Genomic DNA, 23,497 nt, shown 5'->3' on the forward strand with positions numbered 1-23,497 from the left:
AATATCCCGTAACACTCTTAGCCCATACCTGACCTTTAACGATATCTCTTATCTTTATCAACTTATAAAAATGCAAAAGGTAGACTGAGATGCTGAAAACAATAGGTCAGGTATGGGTGACTGGAGTTAAAAGCGATTCATTGACAGAATCTCAATCTAAGGTACTAACTTAGAAAAAAGGTGCTCCCTTGAACCATAAAGGGTTATTTGGTTGTCTCTGTAGGGGACATCTTTTTCTGGTTCCTTTTCACCAAGGAGTTCTTCATTGAAAAGCAAATGTTAGGGGTTCCTTCTTGGGTGAAAGGGTTCTACCTGGAACCAAAAATAGTTTCCCTACAGGGACAGCCGAAGAACCCTATCCGAAACCCTTTTTTCTAAGAGTGAATACAATCAAGCTGTCCTGGGTCTAGTCTCTCGTGACAGGCCAGCGTGTGCAGTTAATCCTTCGTTGACCCACAGCCAACCTTAAGGTATTCCCCAACATGGGTCATCTGGAAGTAACAAGCCCAAACCTTACACCAGAGCCTTTCCAATTCCACCGGACCTCTCTATTTAAACACCTAACTTCTGTTATATCCAGTAACACTCTGAACCCATTTCCAACCTACTATTGGATATGTTACCTATATTTTACCTGTTCTGATCTCTGTACACATACTATTTTGACTTCAGAAGTGGCTGTTCAGTGAAAATGTATTTATTAATCCTCAGATAGTGATGGGTGATCATTTGCCCATGGCCTGACCAACCTCCATTCCAGGTGTGAAAAGGTTTTATAACATAAATGCAATTGTGAAAGTGTTTTATAATATATTAACACAATAAAACGAGTTGAGTCACAAAAGTTATAGGACATATACTCTCTATTTGGCACACTGTAGCCTTGTAGGTCTACAAATGACATCGTTCAATTGGATCAGGTCTGCAGATTACTAAATGCCGATATAGGACAAGTCTTGCTAAAAATAAATTCGCCTCCTGGGGTTAACGTATGTATATCCCACATGATGTAGCCTATGTTGTCTGACCTATTTCCACGCACAACCATCAAAGGCAACGATGCAGGGAGCAGAGAGAAGATACGAGGTCGAATTCTTAAAGGTTTACGAATTTTATGAACCTCGGAGGTAACGGTGTCCCCAGGCTATTGCACACAGCCATATCGGAGACTAGCCCACAGCTGGATTTAAATTTACGCGTTGTCTTTTTCACACTTTGACCTTTTTCACTCGGATTTACAATGGGTCAAAATCAGCAAGCTCAGTCAACCAGCGAAGAAGAGTTGGAAGTATCGACAATTCAAGACCTCTACAGGAGGTTCATCAATGAGTGCCCCAGCGGTTCGTTGCACTTGCACGAGTTCAAAAGGATGTTTGGGGTTCAAAACGATAATTCGCCAGAATCGCAATACATGGAGGGCATATTCAGTGCGTTTGATATGAATGGGGTAAGATTCTGAATACAAACCAGCAGACCTGGGTCAACTGCATTTGCATTTACTGTAAATTATGTATGTACATACTGTAAAAAAAACATGTTGTATTGGTGTAGGCCTAAAGTTATCATAGACCCCTTCCCCTCAACTCAAGTGTTTTAAACTTCCCATTTAATTCATGAATATAGATTCATACAATTTTAGGACAATACTATTATTAATATTGTTTTCTAGAATATGGGTTTCCCAAAATGTGTGCTCTTTCCACGTGTAGGCTAAGCTATTTGTCTGTACACTATCATGCTTCATTTGGCCGTATGCTTAATTAAATAGCCTAAAGTTAGATGGCCATAATACCCTTCTTTCCATAAAGTGGGCCAGAGTGTAAAGCCAAATTAGTCGTTCCACCTCAAAAAGGACAAGAAAGAGGATTTCAACAGCAACCTTCTCAGGTTGTTCTGGAATAGTTTTTGTATTCTTTAAATGTAGTACCTAACATCCACATTTGACCATTGTTTTTCTAACAATGACTTAGACATCAAAAGCCACCAATGGACCCCCCCCCACACCCCACACCAATCCCACCCCAACAATGAGTATATTATCAGTTCTCTATGTCTGACAAGTAGCAAATGAGCAAAAGCTGTGTGCATTAAAGAAATAGACACCTGGCTTAAATAGAAGCCTGTCTCTAATAAGCACCTGTTGAGTTCAGGAATTTAATTAAATAAACACCTGGGCTATTAATTACATTTTTATGTTAACTCAATGGTGTTACTTATAGATTATATGGATATGAAGTGCAAAAATGCTAATAGGTACCATTGACTTGCATTGGATTAGCTGGTTTGAATACCGAGCCGACAAGGTGAAAAATCTGTTGAAGTGCCCTTGAGCAAGGCACTTAATGCTAATTTGCTCCAGGGGCACTGTACTACTATGGCTGACCCTGTAAAACAACACATTTCACTGCACCTATCTAGTGTATGTGACAATACAACATATTTTTTCCCCCTAGTGTTCAGAACCTGGTAATATCAGGATGTAGGATGGGATAAAAACCTAACAATTTCCATTACTAATTTCTCTGAATGGGGAAAAAAAACAATAAAATTCACTGAGAATACATTACATATGATGAAGAAATAATACTCAGAGCAGCAGCTCCATACTACTTATCAGACATAGAGAACTGATACTATAAACTCGGTGTTGGAGTGGGATTGGCGTGTAGGGCTGTGGGTGGCTTTTTGACATTTCTTTGGATTCCTCACGTCTTACTCCTTGTTAGAAAAAAGTTAAGGTCCAAATTGTATCTTAGGTACTATATGTGTAGAATATTCTATGAATCCTATAAATTAAAATGTCCAATTTAGGTGCAATCAATTAGCTTAATTTCTCACAAATCAAATTATATATTTTTTAAATGATGTTGCAGGAATGCTAATAGTATCTGTTTTTAACTACAGAAACGACTTCAGAAGAATCTGAGTGGGTGTTACGGCCTGCTGAATTGACATGGAAAGACCCAAATGGAAATAGGGCCACACTTCCAACAAAGGCCCAAGACAATGCTGTAGGCCAGTTAAGCTATCCCACAGTTACCACCAATGTAACAATTGAGGAGAAAGTTGGAAATTGGCTCGATGCAGAAGTCTAAAAAGGTCCACAACTCTCTGGATGAATAATAGACTACCTGAAAAGACATATTTGACCCAGGTCTCTTTCCCCATATTATCACAATCCACAATGATCCCATGGTGTACCTTTTGTTTTACATGTGCCCCACTGTCAGGGATGTTATGCATTTCTTACTTGGAGAACACATAAGGATTTTTATTGAGGCTGTAGTTGATCATGATCGTTTGTCTGTCCCTATTACAGGACAACACCATGGAGTTTATAGAGTATGTTGCTGCGCTAAACCTTGTGCTTCGAGGACGGCTCGAGGATAAACTCAAGTGGTCTTTCAAGGTGTTTGACAACGATGACAATGGGCGACTGGACAGGCACGAGCTGAGAATAATTATAAGGGTAAGGGTTCGGGCCGAAGTGCGACCTATAGTAACATTCTAAGCCAGTGTTTCTCAACATGGCTCCTGGTAGGAATGTGTTCTACAGCACACTATAGCTCATTATCAATTAGACGCTAAGCAGTGTATATCTGCTTGGGTAACCACTAAACTCAAAGCCTCTGAGAATCAGCTATTTATCAAACAGAAAAACAACAACTAAGTTGAATAAACACATTTATATTGTAGATACTGCACTTTGCCCTTGCATTACCCATATAGTTAAGGTCATACAAAGGCAGAGTGCAGTATTTGCATTTTAGGGGTCATAGATCAAATCAGTGTTCATGGTTGATATGCATAAACATTACTTCATAATAAGATGATACGTCATTGCATTATCATTTATTTACCTACAACCTATTGGGATGGCTAACAAAAATACTTTAAAACCATTTTTCTCAGATTCACTGTTGGCATAGTTACTGTATTGGCAGTATTGGAAGTACTCTAGTTAGAATAATTCAAATGAATTACATTTGGGCCATTTCATTCAGGCTTCTTAATCTAAGTAATTTATCGGTTAATTGAAAAGCTGTGTGGACAGTGGCTGTTCATGATCGAAGTTGAGAAACCCTGCGCTTGGACTTGAAGGCTGTAGTCCGATGCTCTACTGTTCCCCCAAAGTGTGTACTCGTATATACCCCCTTATGGATTTAAAAGCATCGAATTGGTGTAAAGAATATGGTAGGAACTTTCTCCAGCCGTACTAACCTAATGATTTAAAATGCACACATGTGGAAGGGTAGGAAATCTCTCAAACCCTTTGAGGAACCAATGTCTGCAAAACGTAACTATAACAGTTGATTGATGTAACACTCCTGTTTGTGATGTCTGTAGATCATCTACAAGATAAAGAAAGGTTCTGTCAGTGACGAGGCAGGCCAAATCCACCTTACACCTGAAGAGGTTTGTGACCGTATCTTCCAGAAAGTTGACGAGAATGATGACGGTGAGTACTGGAGCACTTATTTGTGTATTGTGACGGACTTTAGCTGTTACTGAAGCAGGATGGTCAGATATGTCAGAAATAATGACATAGTGAGACACTATTAAAATAATGACCCATGTATGGCTTGATCTACTCAACCGATGGCGTGGGAAGTGGATGAATTGTGACTACTTGTGAGATCTGAAAAATTTGGAATGAGCTATCGCCTTTAACTAATTCTTGATGATACAGTATAATGACAGAGTGGATACACATTAGGTAGAATAATATGTTATATGAATAATGTTGTCTTTGGTTCCAGGTCAGATAACTCTGGAGGAGTTTGTGGAGGGGGCAAAGAGAGACCCCTGGGTACAAAAACTCATATGCCTGGATATCAACCCCAGTTACTGGGTCCACCAGCACCTGAGTGACAGAAAACTCCAGGGTCCAAAACAATGAACTAAAATGTCAGACAGGGAGGAAGACATTGGTTCTCTCTATTAAAGAGGATCCGAACCAAAACAACAACTTCTCTGGTTGAAAACGGCCTGTATTCATTATCATCGACTCTACTCCCATAATAGGATAACAATAGGATGATCATAAAGTCAGTATCTCTCAAAATGGGGATTTGCTAGATTTAGGAAATTAATGACGTTGCCAAATCCTTGGATATTTGAGGATTGTGTATGGATTTCAATTATTCCCAGCATACTCACTCTCCGAGGAGTCAGAAGAAAGCGGATGTTTCCAGTTTTCATGGATACAGTATTTTCAACTTCCATTTCCCCTGAAAAACGGATGTGGGGACTTCGCTCAGGCATCTTTTTGCACCTGCTACATTAGGTTAGAGCATCCTGCATGATATCCAATTGTAGCAGCAGAATCAACCTACAGCCCATTTCTTTACAGACAGCAGAAATTCACAATTGAGTCATTAGCATACATCGCCTCAGGACTTATTTGATTGAGACCTTCTCCTACAATGGCCTTCTCCTACAATGGGTTTTGAGAAGGAGGTGAGGAGAGAGGACACGAAGAGTATGCATTTGAGATTCTCCCATTCAATTTGTCGGGACATGCTCTGCAAGGTGTCGAAAGCGTTCCACAGCAGTGCTGGCCCATGTTGACTCCAATGCTTCCCAAGTTGGCTGGATGTCCTTTCAGTTGGTGGACCATTCTTGACACACAAGGGAAACTGTTGAGTGTGAAAACCCCTGCAGCGTTGCAGTTCTTGACACAAACCGGTGTGCCTGACACCTACTACAATATCCTGTTCAAAGGCACTTAAAACTTTTGTCTTGCCCATTCACCCTCTGAATGGCACACACATTTCTTGTCTCAGTTGTCTCAAGGGTTAACAATCCTTCTTTAACCTGTCTCCTCCCCTTCATCTACACTGATTGAAGTGGATTTCTATGTCATGGAAAGAGAAGGTGTCCTTAATGTTTTGTACACTCTGTGTATATGCCAATATCAAAATAAATGCAATAATTTTTTTATAACATTAAGATAAGTGTTGATACTGTAGTACATACCCAGCTAGCACTTTTGGTTCCTTGGAAGTTGTGGGAACATATGTTTTTGGTTTCCCATTGGTTCTGGGAACGAAGCCATATGTTTCCTGACCGGTACAACTGAATATTTTTTAAATGTTCTGAGAATGGAAATAAAAATGTATCCTGTTCAGGGACGTTCATTTTTAGGTTGAAGGGAGGTTCTGAGAACATTTGACTATGGTTCACTAAAAGTTTTCCTGGGAGGTTTTATTAACGTTCTGAGAACCATAAATGATAGTTTATTTGAAGATGATTAAATAATGTTCTGAGAACATGTTTCAATAAGACTTTTAATAACGCTGCTAGCTTAAGCAGTTTTGAACTCAAGCACAGGTAGGACACATAGAAATTCATCTTCTTAGACACGAATCATATAAACACATTCATTTTTTATTGTGGCACGGTGTCAGTAAGATTCAAACCTATGATCTTCTGTTCTCTATTCATGGAATTATTCCACTGCGCCACAAGGATGGCGCTAATCATGCCTTGTTTTTCTTTACTCATACAAAGCAGTTCAAATTAGTCTATTCAAACAGACCCCCATTTCAAAGAAAACAATCACTCATTAAGTTCAGGTGTGGCCAATTAGTGGGCCCAGCCAACACACCTGAACACACTTAACAAGATAGAGGCTAGACGCTGAGAACATAATGTATATGTTGACGCTGAGAACATAATGTATATGTTGACGCTGAGAACATAATGTATATGTTGACGCTGAGAACATAATGTATATGTTGACGCTGAGAACATAATGTATATGTTGACGCTGAGAACATAATGTATATGTTGACGCTGAGAACATAATGCATATGTTGACGCTGAGAACATAATGTATATGTTGACGCTGAGAACATAATGTATATGTTGACGCTGAGAACATAATGTATATGTTGACGCTGAGAACATAATGCATATGTTGACGCTGAGAACATAATGTATATGTGGACGCTGAGAACATAATGTATATGTTGACGCTGAGAACATAATGTATATGTTGACGCTGAGAACATAATGTATATGTTGACGCTGAGAACATAATGTATATGTTGACGCTGAGAACATAATGTATATGTTGACGCTGAGAACATAATGTATATGTTGACGCTGAGAACATAATGTATATGTTGACGCTGAGAACATAATGTATATGTTGACGCTGAGAACATAATGTATATGTTGACGCTGAGAACATAATGTATATGTTGACGCTGAGAACATAATGTATATGTTGACGCTGAGAACATAATGTATATGTTGACGCTGAGAACATAATGTATATGTTGACGCTGAGAACATAATGTATATGTTGACGCTGAGAACATAATGTATATGTTGACGCTGAGAACATAATGTATATGTTGACGCTGAGAACATAATGTATATGTTGACGCTGAGAACATAATGTATATGTTGACGCTGAGAACATAATGTATATGTTGACGCTGAGAACATAATGTATATGTTGACGCTGAGAACATAATGTATATGTTGACGCTGAGAACATAATGTATATGTTGACGCTGAGAACATAATGTATATGTTGACGCTGAGAACATAATGTATATGTTGACGCTGAGAACATAATGTATATGTTGACGCTGAGAACATAATGTATATGTTGACGCTGAGAACATAATGTATATGTTGACGCTGAGAACATAATGTATATGTTGACGCTGAGAACATAATGTATATGTTGACGCTGAGAACATAATGTATATGTTGACGCTGAGAACATAATGTATATGTTGACGCTGAGAACATAATGTATATGTTGACGCTGAGAACATAATGCATATGTTGACGCTGAGAACATAATGCATATGTTGACGCTGAGAACATAATGTATATGTTGACGCTGAGAACATAATGTATATGTTGACGCTGAGAACATAATGTATATGTTGACGCTGAGAACATAATGTATATGTTGACGCTGAGAACATAATGTATATGTTGACGCTGAGAACATAATGTATATGTTGACGCTGAGAACATAATGTATATGTTGACGCTGAGAACATAATGTATATGTTGACGCTGAGAACATAATGTATATGTTGACGCTGAGAACATAATGCATATGTTGACGCTGAGAACATAATGCATATGTTGACGCTGAGAACATAATGTATATGTTGACGCTGAGAACATAATGTATATGTTGACGCTGAGAACATAATGTATATGTTGACGCTGAGAACATAATGTATATGTTGACGCTGAGAACATAATGTATATGTTGACGCTGAGAACATAATGTATATGTTGACGCTGAGAACATAATGTATATGTTGACGCTGAGAACATAATGTATATGTTGACGCTGAGAACATAATGTATATGTTGACGCTGAGAACATAATGTATATGTTGACGCTGAGAACATAATGTATATGTTGACGCTGAGAACATAATGTATATGTTGACGCTGAGAACATAATGTATATGTTGACGCTGAGAACATAATGTATATGTTGACGCTGAGAACATAATGTATATGTTGACGCTGAGAACATAATGTATATGTTGACGCTGAGAACATAATGCATATGTTGACGCTGAGAACATAATGTATATGTTGACGCTGAGAACATAATGTATATGTTGACGCTGAGAACATAATGTATATGTTGACGCTGAGAACATAATGTATATGTTGACGCTGAGAACATAATGTATATGTTGACGCTGAGAACATAATGCATATGTTGACGCTGAGAACATAATGTATATGTTGTTAAATAACATTCTTTGAACGTTACTAATGCTTTCTTAATGTTCTGAGAACATGACTTTAAATAGAACCCTGAGAAAACCTGCAGAAAACGTTATGCTGAAGTACTGAAATTCCCACCCAAGAAACATGGTTCTCAGAACATTATGTGCAACCAGGGTATCCCTTCAGCATTCCCAGAACCCTGAGGGAAGGTTGCATGCAATATAACCATAGGACAACCATGCTCTCACCAAGCTCTAACAAACATATGGTTCTCAGAATGTTATGTGTTAGCTGGGTACCTTACATATTGTAAAAACAAACAACAACATATACCCAATATACAGTATGTCCAGGTACACGTGGACGTTTTCAATATATGAAATGGTAGAAACAAGTAAGCTTACCAGCCAAATACTGTAAATAACAGCAGAGACCACACACAGTGAGAATGTAGCCATTTCACAAATCATCTCCAGAGTTGCAGCCTGGATATTTCAATTGGTCACACTTTGTTTAAATAGTGCCTTTTTTCACAAATAGCCATTTAAATACTTGATAACTGTTTTTGCTGGCGATTGAGTCATAAGAGATGGTTGGTGGAAGATAATTCACAAGAACTTCAGGTAAATTATCTTTGAATACGGAGTACTGATATTTAATATGCTTTAGAAATGTTTTGAATTTAGTTTTGAATCTTCAATATTTTAGAATCTTGAAATCTGTTCTTGATTTTGAATTCTTAATAAGTGCCAAATGTTAGTATGTGGTCATACTAAAGTCAAAATGGTTAGCATGTTTTTACATGGCTGTCTATGGCACTGCAATTGAAGCGAAAGCTTTGGATCGACCTGTAAAACAAACCTTCTGTTAAGGCAAGTCGTCCAGGTCCTGACTCCTGAGGCAGCAAAGCATCCCCAAACGATCACACTACCACCATCATGCTTGACCGTTGGTATGAGGTTTGTCGTGGCAGAATCAGAATTCTTTAGGTAACATTTATAAATAAGATGTTTTATTCATTTTATTGCATACTTATGTGAGATATTTGTCATTAGAATGTCTTCTTTTGGATAATACTGTTTGCAGTTATCCCTTTTCTGTGGGCAAAGTTACGTGGGCCCAGAGAAATGCGAGTTCTGGTTAGTCTTATCTGTGAATGTGTCTGTAAACTATTCCTAAACCATGTGAAGGGATGGTGTGATAAATGGGGAACCAGATAGTTGGCTCCACAATGTCTGTGTGCCAGTCACTGTCTCTCTGTGATCTTGTCCAGGAGGGGGTGTATTTGATATATGCTAGTGGATGAGGTTTTGTTGTTGGTCCTGAGTGGTACCAAGAGCGAGATAAGAACATAGACAAAGCTGAATGATAATTTATAGCCAATGCTGTCTGGCTATGTGTGTCTTTGCTATAAAGGATCTCAGTTGCAATGTGTAAAGACTCTCAGAGAATTCATTGATAGACACTGAATTGATCTGAGAGTCACAGGGTTGTGATGGAGCTCATATAATTAAAGATGGACTGTTTTACACTTTCAAATACTTTTTCACAGCTCTGTATCTGTTTTATACTTTCAAATACTTTTTCACAGCTCTGTATCTGTTTTATATTTTCAAATACTTTTTCACAGCTCTGTATCTGTTTTACACTTTCAAATACTTTTTCACAGCTCTGTATCTGTTTTATACTTTCAAATACTTTTTCACAGCTCTGTATCTGTTTTATACTTTCAAAATACTTTTTCACAGCTCTGTATCTGTTTTATACTTTAAAATACTTTTTCACAGCTCTGTATCTGTTTTATACTTTCAAATACTTTTTCACAGCTCTGTATCTGTTTTATACTTTCAAATACTTTTTCACAGCTCTGTATCTGTTTTACACTTTCAAAATACTTTTTCACAGCTCTGTATCTGTTTTATACTTTCAAATACTTTTTCACAGCTCTGTATCTGTTTTACACTTTCAAATACTTTTTCACAGCTCTGTATCTGTTTTACACTTTCAAATACTTTTTCACAGCTCTGTATCTGTTTTACACTTTCAAATACTTTTTCACAGCTCTGTATCTGTTTTACACTTTCAAATACTTTTTCACAGCTCTGTATCTGTTTTACACTTTCAAATACTTTTTCACAGCTCTGTATCTGTTTTACACTTTCAAATGCTTTTTCACAGCTCTGTATCTGTTTTACACTTTCAAATACTTTTTCACAGCTCTGTATCTGTTTTACACTTTCAAATGCTTTTTCACAGCTCTGTATCTGTTTTACACTTTCAAATGCTTTTTCACAGCTCTGTATCTGTTTTACACTTTCAAATGCTTTTTCACAGCTCTGTATCTGTTTTACACTTTCAAATGCTTTTTCACAGCTCTGTATCTGTTTTACACTTTCAAATACTTTTTCACAGCTCTGTATCTGTTTTACACTTTCAAATACTTTTTCACAGCTCTGTATCTGTTTTACACTTTCAAATACTTTTTCACAGCTCTGTATCTGTTTTACACTTTCAAATACTTTTTCACAGCTTTGTATCTGTTTTATACTTTCAAATACTTTTTCACAGCTCTGTATCTGTTTTACACTTTCAAATGCTTTTTCACAGCTCTGTATCTGTTTTACACTTTCAAATACTTTTTCACAGCTCTGTATCTGTTTTACACTTTCAAATGCTTTTTCACAGCTCTGTATCTGTTTTACACTTTCAAATACTTTTTCACAGCTCTGTATCTGTTTTACACTTTCAAATGCTTTTTCACAGCTCTGTATCTGTTTTACACTTTCAAATGCTTTTTCACAGCTCTGTATCTGTTTTACACTTTCAAATGCTTTTTCACAGCTCTGTATCTGTTTTACACTTTCAAATGCTTTTTCACAGCTCTGTATCTGTTTTACACTTTCAAATACTTTTTCACAGCTCTGTATCTGTTTTACACTTTCAAATACTTTTTCACAGCTCTGTATCTGTTTTACACTTTCAAATACTTTTTCACAGCTCTGTATCTGTTTTACACTTTCAAATACTTTTTCACAGCTTTGTATCTGTTTTATACTTTCAAATACTTTTTCACAGCTCTGTATCTGTTTTACACTTTCAAATGCTTTTTCACAGCTCTGTATCTGTTTTACACTTTCAAATGCTTTTTCACAGCTCTGTATCTGTTTTACACTTTCAAATACTTTTTTCACAGCTCTGTATCTGTTTTACACTTTCAAATACTTTTTCACAGCTCTGTATCTGTTTTACACTTTCAAATGCTTTTTTACAGCTCTGTATCTGTTTTACACTTTCAAATGCTTTTTCACAGCTCTGTATCTGTTTTACACTTTCAAATGCTTTTTCACAGCTCTGTATCTGTTTTACACTTTCAAATGCTTTTTCACAGCTCTGTATCTGTTTTACACTTTCAAATACTTTTTCACAGCTCTGTATCTGTTTTACACTTTCAAATACTTTTTCACAGCTCTGTATCTGTTTTACACTTTCAAATACTTTTTCACAGCTCTGTATCTGTTTTACACTTTCAAATACTTTTTCACAGCTCTGTATCTGTTTTACACTTTCAAATGCTTTTTCACAGCTCTGTATCTGTTTTACACTTTCAAATACTTTTTCACAGCTCTGTATCTGTTTTAAACTTTCAAATGCTTTTTCACAGCTCTGTATCTGTTTTACACATTCAAATACTTTTTCACGTCTCTGTATCTGTTTTACACTTTCAAATACTTTTTCACAGCTCTGTATCTGTTTTACACCTTCAAATACTTTTTCACAGCGCTGTATCTGTTTTACACTTTCAAAATGAAAGCACCTTAAGTATCTAGTCGACACATTTGAAGAGGTCATAAGTATTTGTACAAATTCACTTATAGTGTATTACATTTTGTCAAAATGTAGTATTTGGTCCCATATTCCTAGCACGCAATGACTGCATCAAGCTTGTGACTACAAACTCGTTGGATGCATTTGCAGTTGGTTTTGGTTGTGTTTCAGATTATGTTGTGCCCAATAGAAATGAATGGTAAATATTGTATTGTCATTTTGGAGTCACTTTTATCATAAATAAGAATATAATATGTTTCTGAACAGGTATACATTAATGTGGATGCTACCATGATTATGAATAATCATGAATTAATTGTGAATAATGATGAGTGAGAGAGTTAGAGGTGTAGGGGAGTGTATGTATGTATATTATACAATACTTTTTTTCCAAACACAGTACAATACAATCATTGTAATGGTATAACTTGTGGTCCTGATTCTTGTGCTGCTCTGAATGGAGTTTAAGGTGTTGGGGATTGAGAAGCTATTTCATGTGTTATAACATATTAAAGATCTGTCTGAATGCACTGGACAGGTTCTTTATGAATGCACACTTAACACAACTACTCAACCTGAACACGTGAGAAGGGCCAGGATTCCTAATTAACTAAGGGGATGGATAAGTGGAACTTTGGCATCTCAGACTGGGGGGAGGAGCTTAATGTTCTCACCTTATGTAAATGACTATGTGTGTTTGACCCAGGTTACCCAGAACAATCCTAAAACTTTTTTCAATGTTTTAAATGATCTTCTTTGCAATCCATTGGTGTCCTGTGAAGATATTTTATTGATTGCTGAGAATAAAATTCAAAAGAGGGTAACAAAAATATTTTCACAACATGAAATGAATAAAGGGGCTGGGGAGTAGTTACCCCAGAAAAAAACATGCTTTCACAGCAAATAATTATAACGCCCCATATGGGGCTCTAACATGTAACATTCCACTTTGCAAGGCGGATGTTATGCCTACCCTCATCCCCCATAGCGCCCAGATTCTTGAGCAATGGGACAAAACTATGAGCGTGAGGCTGCCCGCTGGTGGACGAATTGGGAAGTCAGACGTATAACTCCCTATGACAGAAGTCAAATAAGAGTCTGAGGCTTCAGTTACCCAGCTACACAATTTATTTTACAGTAATGTCATTCACACACCTTTTTAAATATGGTGAATAGTATAATATTATTTACACAACTGCTTTCCCACTAGGTATATCCCTGTCACTTACCACTACACAGCCAGCCTGAGATACGATAATCTAATAGTCTGACCCCTTCTTCTGCCACACTCATTAGGCAAGGATCAAGTCGCAATCTCCTCCCAATCAAAAGCTGTTTCATCACCATTGGCTATCAGACATTCCTCAGAGCAAAAGATCTGGTCAACTAGTAACATCTCTATTTCAACATAATGTATGTCTAATTATGGTGAGCATCAACATAGCACACCATAGCTGTGCTGGGTGAATTTGCTACGTTTCTTCAATGTAATCAGTTTAGGTCTCATTTTAATGTAGGGTGTCAAGGGTTCATTTCAAGTTAAATTCATGTTAGTTGAAAACAGAATAAACTATCAACCAATGTTGGAAACTGTTCTGTCTTTGCCTGGTGGCATGCTGTTTTTACCCATAGAGTTATATGCCAACAGTACAACCCCATTATACTGAACCTATCCTCAGTTGACTGAATTACACCAAGTACAAGTATCTGTTGGCTAGGACCCAACAAACAGTACAACCCCATTATACTGAACCTATCCTCATGTGTAATTCAGTCTGAAGAGGTGGAGGAAGTCATCATCCACACATTGTCCTCATCATCATTCATTATTCATAACTACATTTAGCTAACATTAGATCATTGATACAGAGATCCTTACCTTTGTCTCGATTTGGCAGTCTCATCCAGATCATGGCATTACTAGAAATTTAGGATAGCCATATTATCAGCTAATTGGCATTTAATTTGGGGGAGTAACTACAGACAGATATATTGATAAGGCACCTTGTCCTGGAGAGATTTACATGGTTATTAAAACGCCATGCCAGGGTGAGCCGACAGGAAATGCAGCCCGTATGTGTTTCTAAAATCTCCTATGGGAAACATTGATGGTGGAAAAACGATTGGAACAGTTTCCCTGTTTGACCACTAGGTTTTATGGGTATTATGGCTCATACTGTCATTCTCTATTGCCACACCTGTAAGGAATCGGAGGAACAGCCCCTACTTGGCAGTGTAGTTCTGATTAAAGTCAAATCAAAGGCTTTCAGCATCACCAGTCTGGTGTCCATTAGGTTAGGACACCATCAGCCTCAAGCCACTGTACACCACGTCATCGAGCCACAGTCACCTTTCACCTACCACGGCCAAAACACTGCCAAGCCAATTACTATGTATACCATTAACACCGCCCAGGTACAATACCTCAGATTAACCACGTAGAGGCACTATTCTGTTTTCTGGGATTTAACTGTACAGTATCTATGGAGTCTCTATGACTTTTCTCCAGCCTTTTGGTTAACATAATCTCATAAAATGTTGTGTTTTATCAACAAATCCATACATTCTGTGAACACTGGCTTATTAGAGCACTTTTCTTTTCTGTCACCAGAAAAGCAAGAATCTTCCTTTAAGGGGGCATTCTGTGATTCCAAAAATAACAAAGCCAACTGACAATTAAACCAACTGACATTAGGCCTGACATCCTCCTGAGACCTAACATTTCCTTGTTGTCCTCTCTAATGGACATTTGTTTTTGGTCCGTGTCGCTGAAGGTCATACATGCCACTGTGTTAGGACCTGATGTGGCTTTGAGAAGACATTCTGGGATTTTCACGTGGGGGTGTCACCTTCATCATTTTTTCTTTTTGGTTCTTCAAAATGGCTACCATCACAATTACCATCACAATTACCATCACAATTAGTACATTTTATGCCAAGTGTGTGTGATTGTGTAATTAGATTTTTTTGTGAGTTTGTTACTCAAATAGTTTCTAATAGATGCATATCTCAGTAATAGGTTGGTGAGTTTTCAGAGCAGTGTAATATTTTGTAAAGTATCAAACACTTTAAATAGGAGCTTAAGAGCTTGTTAACATGTCCTCTGTAGTGGACAGCAGGATGAGATAACTATGGTTTTTACCTACTCTCCCTGTTTACTGCAATGTAAAGAAAATCATATTTACTATCAACTGAGTCCTGAGTCCTAATGGCCACTACAGTACACATACATTTCGCTACACTCCAAACTTATCATTAAGCTTGAGTTCCTGGGTCTTGGACTTCCTGCAACTGGGTCCTGGACTTCCTGACGGGCTGCCCCCAGGTGGTGAAGGTAGGAAACAACATCTCCACTCCACTGATCCTCAACACTGGGGCCCCACAAGGGTGCGTGCTCAGCCCCCTCCTGTACTCCCTGTTCACCCACGACTGGGTGGCCTTGCTCGCCTCCAACTCAATCATCAAGTTTGCAGACGACCCAACAGTGGTAGGCTAGATTATCAACAACGACGATACAGCCTACAGGGAGGAGGTGAGGGCCCTCGGAGTGTGGTGTCAGGAAAATAACCTCTCAGTCAATGTCAGTAAAATAAAAGAGATGATCGTGGACTTCAGGAAACAGCAAAGGTGAGCACCCCCCTATCCACATTGACGGGACAGTAGTGGAGAAGGTGGAAAGTTTTAAGTTCCTGTCGTGGAGGATCGTTACAAAATATAACACTTACAAGAACTTGTGAATTCAATATAGGCTTTTAATACAAACATATCAGAAGCCTAGATGGTCCGCGGAACACACCCTTTTCCAGAGCACTGGCTCTGATTTATACACACACAACATATGAGTCCATCCCACATGCAAATGAAGTTACTTCCCTCAGTCCATCTGCCACCATTATCTTTCAATCCGTGCTTCCTACTTGTTCACGCCCAATAACGCCCATATCTGCTTTCAGTCAAGTTATAATGGTGACAGGACCTCTTCATGTCCCAAAAATAATACATGCCCATCTTATCCTATGGGCCCCTTATGTTTAGCTTGTCCTTATTAGGACTAGTAGACTATGTGTCTCTTCTCTTCATGTCCTAAAAATATATGCCCTATGTCTATAGTCCATCAGTTGGTCATTTGGCCGACCCCCTCCTTTGTATGTCCCTCTGACCTTGGTATGTCCAGCTGTCCTATGCTCTCATGGCCTTACTTTGTTTCCTGTCCTATACAATAGACAATGCATTTTACCAGAATGGCAAATGCACTCTAAGTGTATCATTCTCTTGTGGTACAGTATTATGTTTCTCCCTATATGTACATCTTGCTCCCATATTCCTCGGAGTACACATCACGGACAAACTGAAATGGCCCACCCACACAGACAATGTGGTGAAGAAGGCGCAACAGCGTCTCTTTAACCTCAGGAGGCTGAAAATATTTGGCTTGTCACCAAAAACCCTCACAAACTTTTGAAGGTGCACAATCGAGAGCATCCTGTTGGCTGTATCACCGCCTGGTACGGAAACTGCACCGCCACAACCGCAGGGCTCTCCAGAGGGTGGTGCGGTCTGCACAACGCATCACCGGGGGCAAACTACCTGCCCTCCAGGACACCTACAACACCCGATGTCACAGGAAGGCAAAAAAGATAATCAAGGGCAATAACCCCCCGAGCCACTGTCTGTTCACCCCACTTCCATCCAGAAGGAGAGGTCAGTAAAGGTACATCACAGCTGGGACAGAGAGATTGAAAAACAGCTTCTATCTCAAGGCCATCAGATTGTTAAACAGCCATCACTAGCACAGAGAGGTGGCTGCCTACCTACAGACCTGATATCATTGGCCACTTTAATAAATGGAACTCTAGTCACTTTAATAATGACACTTTAAGAATGTTTACATATCTCACATTACTAATCTCATATGTACATACTGTATACTGTTTCCTACACAATCTATTCTATACTATCTATTGCATCTTAGCCACTCTGTCACTGCTCATCCATTCATTTTATATTTATATGTTCTTATCCCATTCCTTTACTAGATTGTGTGTATTAGGTTCTGTTTTTTGTTAGATATTGAATTTGTTAGATATTTGGTTTTGCTATAAAATTGTTAGATATTACATGTTAAATACTGCTGCACTGTCGGAACTAGAAGCATAAGCATTTAGCTACACTCGCAATAACATCTGCTAACCATGTGTATGTGACCAATACATTTGGATTTGATTTGATTTTACATTAAAAAAGTAACTTTTTTTCTTTGTAAATTCCAAACCCTTGTGATGAAAATACATAGTATTCCAGAGCTTGTTTTTTGCTAGGTCTCAGGATATAGGTTGAGTCTCAGGATATAGGTTGGGTCTCAGGATATAGGTTGGGTCTCAGGATATAGGTTGAGTCTCAGGATATAGGTTGGGTCTCAGGATATAGGTTGGGTCTCAGGATATAGGTTAAGTCTCAGGATATAGGTTGGGTCTCAGGATATAGGTTGAGTCTCAGGATATAGGTTGAGTCTCAGGATATAGGTTGGGTCTCAGGATATAGGTTAAGTCTCAGGATATAGGTTGGGTCTCAGGATATAGGTTGAGTCTCAGGATATAGGTTGGGTCTCATGATATAGGTTGAGTCTCAGGATATAGGTTGGGTCTCAGGATATAGGTTGGGTCTCAGGATATAGGTTGAGTCTCGGGATATAGGTTGAGTCTCAGCTTTGAATGCCATAATACTATACATCTCGCCCTGAAAGGCAAAAGCAATTTTTCGATGCTAACCAACATTTTTCGACAGAGATTTTGAAGAATACATCAACCTGTCTGACTATAAGTACTCTAATATACTACAGTATAGGTACTCTAATAAACTATAGGTACTCTAATATATTATAGGTACTCTAATATATTATAGTGATAGGTTTGTATTTATGAACTTTAAATCCTTATTAATCATTAGTTGTAATAGAGAAATAAGGGGTGCCATAGCTGAGGGGCTACTCCAGAGGTTAATGATTATCTGTAGGAGAAAAGTATATGGTGGGGGGCAATTAAGCTTGGAATGTACTGAGTGTAGGGAAAGCAATCACATGTGACAGGCATTGATAAGGGGAGAGAGCCAGGGATTAGTGATGAAGGGGGTAGAGGTCAGACCAGGTCATGTTAAGGAAGAAATAAAAGTTTATGGCCCGTATCACTTAGTGTCCTGCCTAGCAGTAAAGATACAACGTTTGTTCAGATGTGTAGGAGGAGACTCAGCCTAGGAGAAAGGGTTTTGATTATCAGTGATTGTGTGAAAATGTCTTTGTTTAATGCAGCTGTTGTCACGCCCTGACCTTAGTATTCTTTGTTTTCTTTATTGTTTTGGTTGGGTCAGGGTGTGACATGGGTGATGTATGTGTTTTTGTACTGTCTAGGGGTTTTGTAGGTTTATGGGGTCGTTTACTATCTATGTGTTTATGTATGTCTATGGTTGCCTAGATTGGTTCTCAATTAGAGGCAGCTATTTATCGTTGTCTCTAATTGGGAACCATATTTAAGCAGCCATCTTCTTTGGGTATTTCGTGGGTTATTGTCTATGTGATGTTTGCACTCAGTTTTGATAGCGGTCACGGCCGTCTTGTTATTTTGTTTAGTGAACTTTGTGTTTTTTCATCTTTCATTAAAAAGATGTATTCACATCACGCTGCGCTTTGGTCTCCTCCGTACAACGACCGTGACAGCTTTCTTTGTTTAATGCAGCTGTATTGACCCTCTGGGAAGAATAACATTGGTTTAAGCTTTCATAGTGTTTCATAGTGTTTCATAGTGTTTCATAGTGTTTCATAGTGTCAATTAGAGAATTAGAACCTAACAATGGGTACTGTAATGTTTCCAACTGTCACACCCCATCAGAACCCTAAATATAAGCTTTTCTTTACTCCATTGATTGTTAACAATGTATTTGTAAACAAACACTGTATAGCCTCAAAACATTTAACACTATAATTTGGATCTCACGGATGGTCAGTCCTTGCAATTGCTGATTAAGAGTACAGTACACACACATCAGCCAATAGTACAGTGAGTTAAAGGATTGCCATTTGGTTGAGTGACAGGCACAAGCCTAAGTAGGGAGTATGTCAGGACATGCCAACTATCCGCTGCCTTAGACACTGTGAACCATCAGATCCTCCTCTCCACCCTCTCAGGGTTGGGCGTCTCAGACTCTGCTCACCCTTGGATCGCATCCTATCTGGCCGGTCGCTCCTACCAGGTGGCTGGAGAGGATCTGTGTCTGCATCACGTGCTTTCACTACTTGTGTCACCCAGGGCTCGGTTCTAGGCCCTCTCCTCTTTCTCATTACAAGTCACTCGGCTCTGTCATATCCTCACATGGTCTCTCCTATCATTGCTATGCTGATGACACTCAACTACACATCTCTGCGTACCTGTCAGATATCTCAGCTTGGATGTCGGCCCACCACCTCAAGTCCAACCTTGACAAGAAGGAGCAGCCTTTCCTTCTGGGGGCGGCCTGCCTGCTCCAAGACCTCTTCATCACGGTTGACAATTCCAGTGTCGCCCTCCCAGAGCACAAAGAACCTTGGCGTGACCCTGGACAACACCCTGTAGTTCTCTGCAAACATCAAAGCAGTGACTCACTCCTGCAGGGTCATGCTCTACAATATCCGTAGAGGAACACCTTTCACACATGAAATAGTGCAGGTCCTAATCCAGGCACTTGTCATCTCCCGTCTAGACTACTGCATCTCTCTGTTGGCTGTGCTCCACGCTTGTTCTAGCAAACCCCTGCAACTTATCCAGAATGCCGCAGCCCACCTGGTGTTCAACCTTCCTAAGTTCTCCCATGTCACCCTGCTCCTCCACACACTCCACTTCCAGTCAAAGCTTGCATCATCTTCAAGATCCTGGTGGTTGTCTACGGAACAGCAAGGTGAACTGCCCCTACTTAGGCTATGCTCAAACCCTACATCCCAACCCGAGCCACCTCTGGTCTCTTGGCCCAGTCAAAGCTCTTCTCTGTCCTGGCACCCCAATGGTGGAACAAGTTTTCCCCTAAAGTCATTACACCGGAGTCCCTGCCTATCTTTTGAAAATATCTGGGACCTTACCCTGTGAAGAGTATCTTACCTTAAAGAGTATCTTAAATAACTTTCATGGCACATTCGGGCAGGTAGTGTTCTCCTGGCATCCACCAAACCCAGATTTGTCCGTCGGACTGCTAAATAGTGAAGCGTGATTCATCCCTCCAGAGAACGTGTTTACACTACTCCAGAGTCCAATGGAGGCGAGCTTTACACTACTCCAGAGTCCAATGGAGGCTAGCTTTACACTACTCCAGAGTCCAATGGAGGCGAGCTTTACACTACTCCAGAGTCCAATGGAGGCGAGCTTTACACTACTCCAGAGTCCAATGGAGACGAGCTTTACACTACTCCAGAGTCCAATGGAGGCGAGCTTTACACTACTCCAGAGTCCAATGGAGGCGAGCTTTACACTACTCCAGAGTCCAATGGAGACGAGCTTTACACTACTCCAGAGTCCAATGGAGGCGAGCTTTACACTACTCCAGAGTCCAATGGAGGCGAGCTTTACACTACTCCAGAGTCCAATGGAGGCGAGCTTTACACTACTCCAGAGTCCAATGGAGACGAGCTTTACACTACTCCAGAGTCCAATGGAGGCTAGCTTTACACTACTCCAGAGTCCAATGGAGGCAAGCTTTACACTACTCCAGAGTCCAATGGAGGCGAGCTTTACACTACTCCAGAGTCCAATGGAGACGAGCTTTACACTACTCCAGAGTCCAATGGAGGCTAGCTTTACACTACTCCAGAGTCCAATGGAGGCGAGCTTTACACTACTCCAGAGTCCAATGGAGGCAAGCTTTACACTACTCCAGAGTCCGATGGAGGCGAGCTTTACACTACTCCAGCCGATGCATGGCATTGCACATGGTGATCTTAGGCTTGTGTGCGGCTGTTTGGCCATGGACACCCATTTCATGAAGCTCCCGACAAACAGTTATTGTGCTGACGTTGCTTTCAGAGGCAGTTTGGAACTCAGTAGTGAGTGTTGCAACTGAGGACAGATGATTTTTACACGCTTCAGCACTCTGTGGTCGCGTTCTGTGAGCTTGTGTGGCCTACTACTTCGCGGCTAAGCCGTTGTTGCTCTTAGACGTTTCCTCTTCACAATAACAGCACTTACAGTTGACCGGGGCAGCTCTCGCAGGACGAACTGACTTGTTGGAAAGGTGGATCCTGTGACAGTGCCATGTTGAAAGTCATTGAGCTCTTCAGTAAGGCCAATGTTTGTCTATGTATGCTCGATGTTATACACCTGTCAGCAACGGTTGTGGCTGAAATAGCCAAATCCACTCATTTGAAGCGGTGTCCACATACTTTTGTATAGATAGTGTAGCTATCTTAAGATAAGAGTGTCTGTTTTAAATGACTAAAATGTAAACATTTGACATTTTATTGTATGTATGGGTACAGAGATAAGCTAGTCATAAAAAAATAATTTTAAACACTATTATTGCACACAGAGTGCGTCCATGAAACTTGTGACTTGTTAAGCACATTACTCTTGAACTTATTTAGGCTTGTCATAAGAAAGGCTTTGAATACTTATTGACTGAAGACATTTCAGATTTTCATTTTTAATCCATTTGTAAAAATGTCAAAAAAAATAATTACACATTATGGGTTATTGTGTGTACAAAAAGGTGCTATCAGGAACCAGAAAGTGTTATTTTGCTGTACCCATAGGAGAACCCTTTGAAGAACCCCTTTTGGTTCCAGGTATAACTATTTTGGTTCCAGGTAGAACCCTTTTGGGGACAGCCGCAGAACCCTTTTGGAACCCTTTTTCTAAGAGTGTAAGCTAATGATACAACATCTTTATATTTAATCTGTTTTAAATTCAAGCTGTACCACAACAAAATGTGGAAAAAGTCAAGGGGTTTGAATACTTTCTGAAGGCACTGTATGTCAGGAAATGCCTAGGGAGTATGTCAGGAAATGCCTAGGGAGTATGTCAGGAAATGCCTAGGGAGTATGTCAGGAAATGCCTAGGGAGTATGTCAGGAAATGCCTAGGGAGTATGTAAGGAAATGCCTAGGGAGTATGTCAGGAAATGCCTAGGGAGTATGTCAGGAAATGCCTAGGGAGTATGTCAGGAAATGCCTAGGGAGTATGTCAGGAAATGCCTAGGGAGTATGTCAGGAAATGCCTAGGCAGTATGTCAGGAAATGCCTAGGGAGTATGTCAGGAAATGCCTAGGGAGTATGTAAGGAAATGCCTAGGGAGTATGTCAGGACATGCCTAGGGAGTATGTCAGGAAATGCCAAGGAGTATGTCAGGAAATGCCTAGGGAGTATGTCAGGAAATGCCTAGGCAGTATGTCAGGAAATGCCTAGGGAGTATGTCAGGAAATGCCTAGGGAGTATGTCAGGAAATGCCTAGGGAGTATGTCAGGAAATGCCTAGGGAGTATGTCAGGACATGCCTAGGGAGTATGTCAGGAAATGCCTAGGGAGTATGTCAGGAAATGCCTAGGGAGTATGTCAGGAAATGCCTAGGCAGTATGTCAGGAAATGCCTAGGGAGTATGTCAGGAAATGCCTAGGGAGTATGTCAGGAAATGCCTAGGGAGTATGTTAGGACATGCATTCTTGAATGGTCAGGTGACAGCTCACCTTTCTTTTGGCAAAAGATTGAGAGATTTCTTAGTTAATGTGATTGAAAGGTTAAATATACACCGCTGTCCAGTCCCCCATTAGGCCATGGTATCTGACAAGTGGAGTAAAGGCATTTAGTTTGATGGACCGTGTCAGCAGATGCTTCGGTAGCCACTTGTAGTAGCCAGACTTTAACTTATAACCTTTATGTTGAACTATATTTGCTTGAATTCTTGTAGAAAATATTTTCTACCATCAAAGTGAACTGCAACA

The 23,497-nt window shown here is 39.6% G+C and overlaps 1 protein-coding gene and 1 pseudogene across 1 annotated transcript; both read left to right on the forward strand.

Moving 5' to 3' along the window:
- Positions 1-1,237: 1,237 nt before the first annotated feature.
- LOC110506923 (guanylyl cyclase-activating protein 2-like) lies at positions 1,238-4,983 on the forward strand (the record flags this gene model as incomplete). Its single annotated transcript, XM_090221984.1, has 4 exons — positions 1,238-1,447; positions 3,320-3,469; positions 4,348-4,459; positions 4,761-4,983. Coding segments are annotated over 4 exons (612 nt in total), but the record flags the coding sequence as incomplete, so codon positions are not given.
- A 14,411-nt stretch (positions 4,984-19,394) lies between these two features.
- LOC118944427 (uncharacterized) lies at positions 19,395-20,635 on the forward strand (annotated as a pseudogene).
- The last annotated feature ends 2,862 nt before the right edge of the window (positions 20,636-23,497 follow it).

This window comes from Oncorhynchus mykiss, chromosome 26, assembly GCF_057628025.1.
Source record: "Oncorhynchus mykiss isolate SJ-2025 chromosome 26, ASM5762802v1, whole genome shotgun sequence".
NCBI classification, from domain to species: Eukaryota; Metazoa; Chordata; class Actinopteri; order Salmoniformes; family Salmonidae; genus Oncorhynchus; species Oncorhynchus mykiss.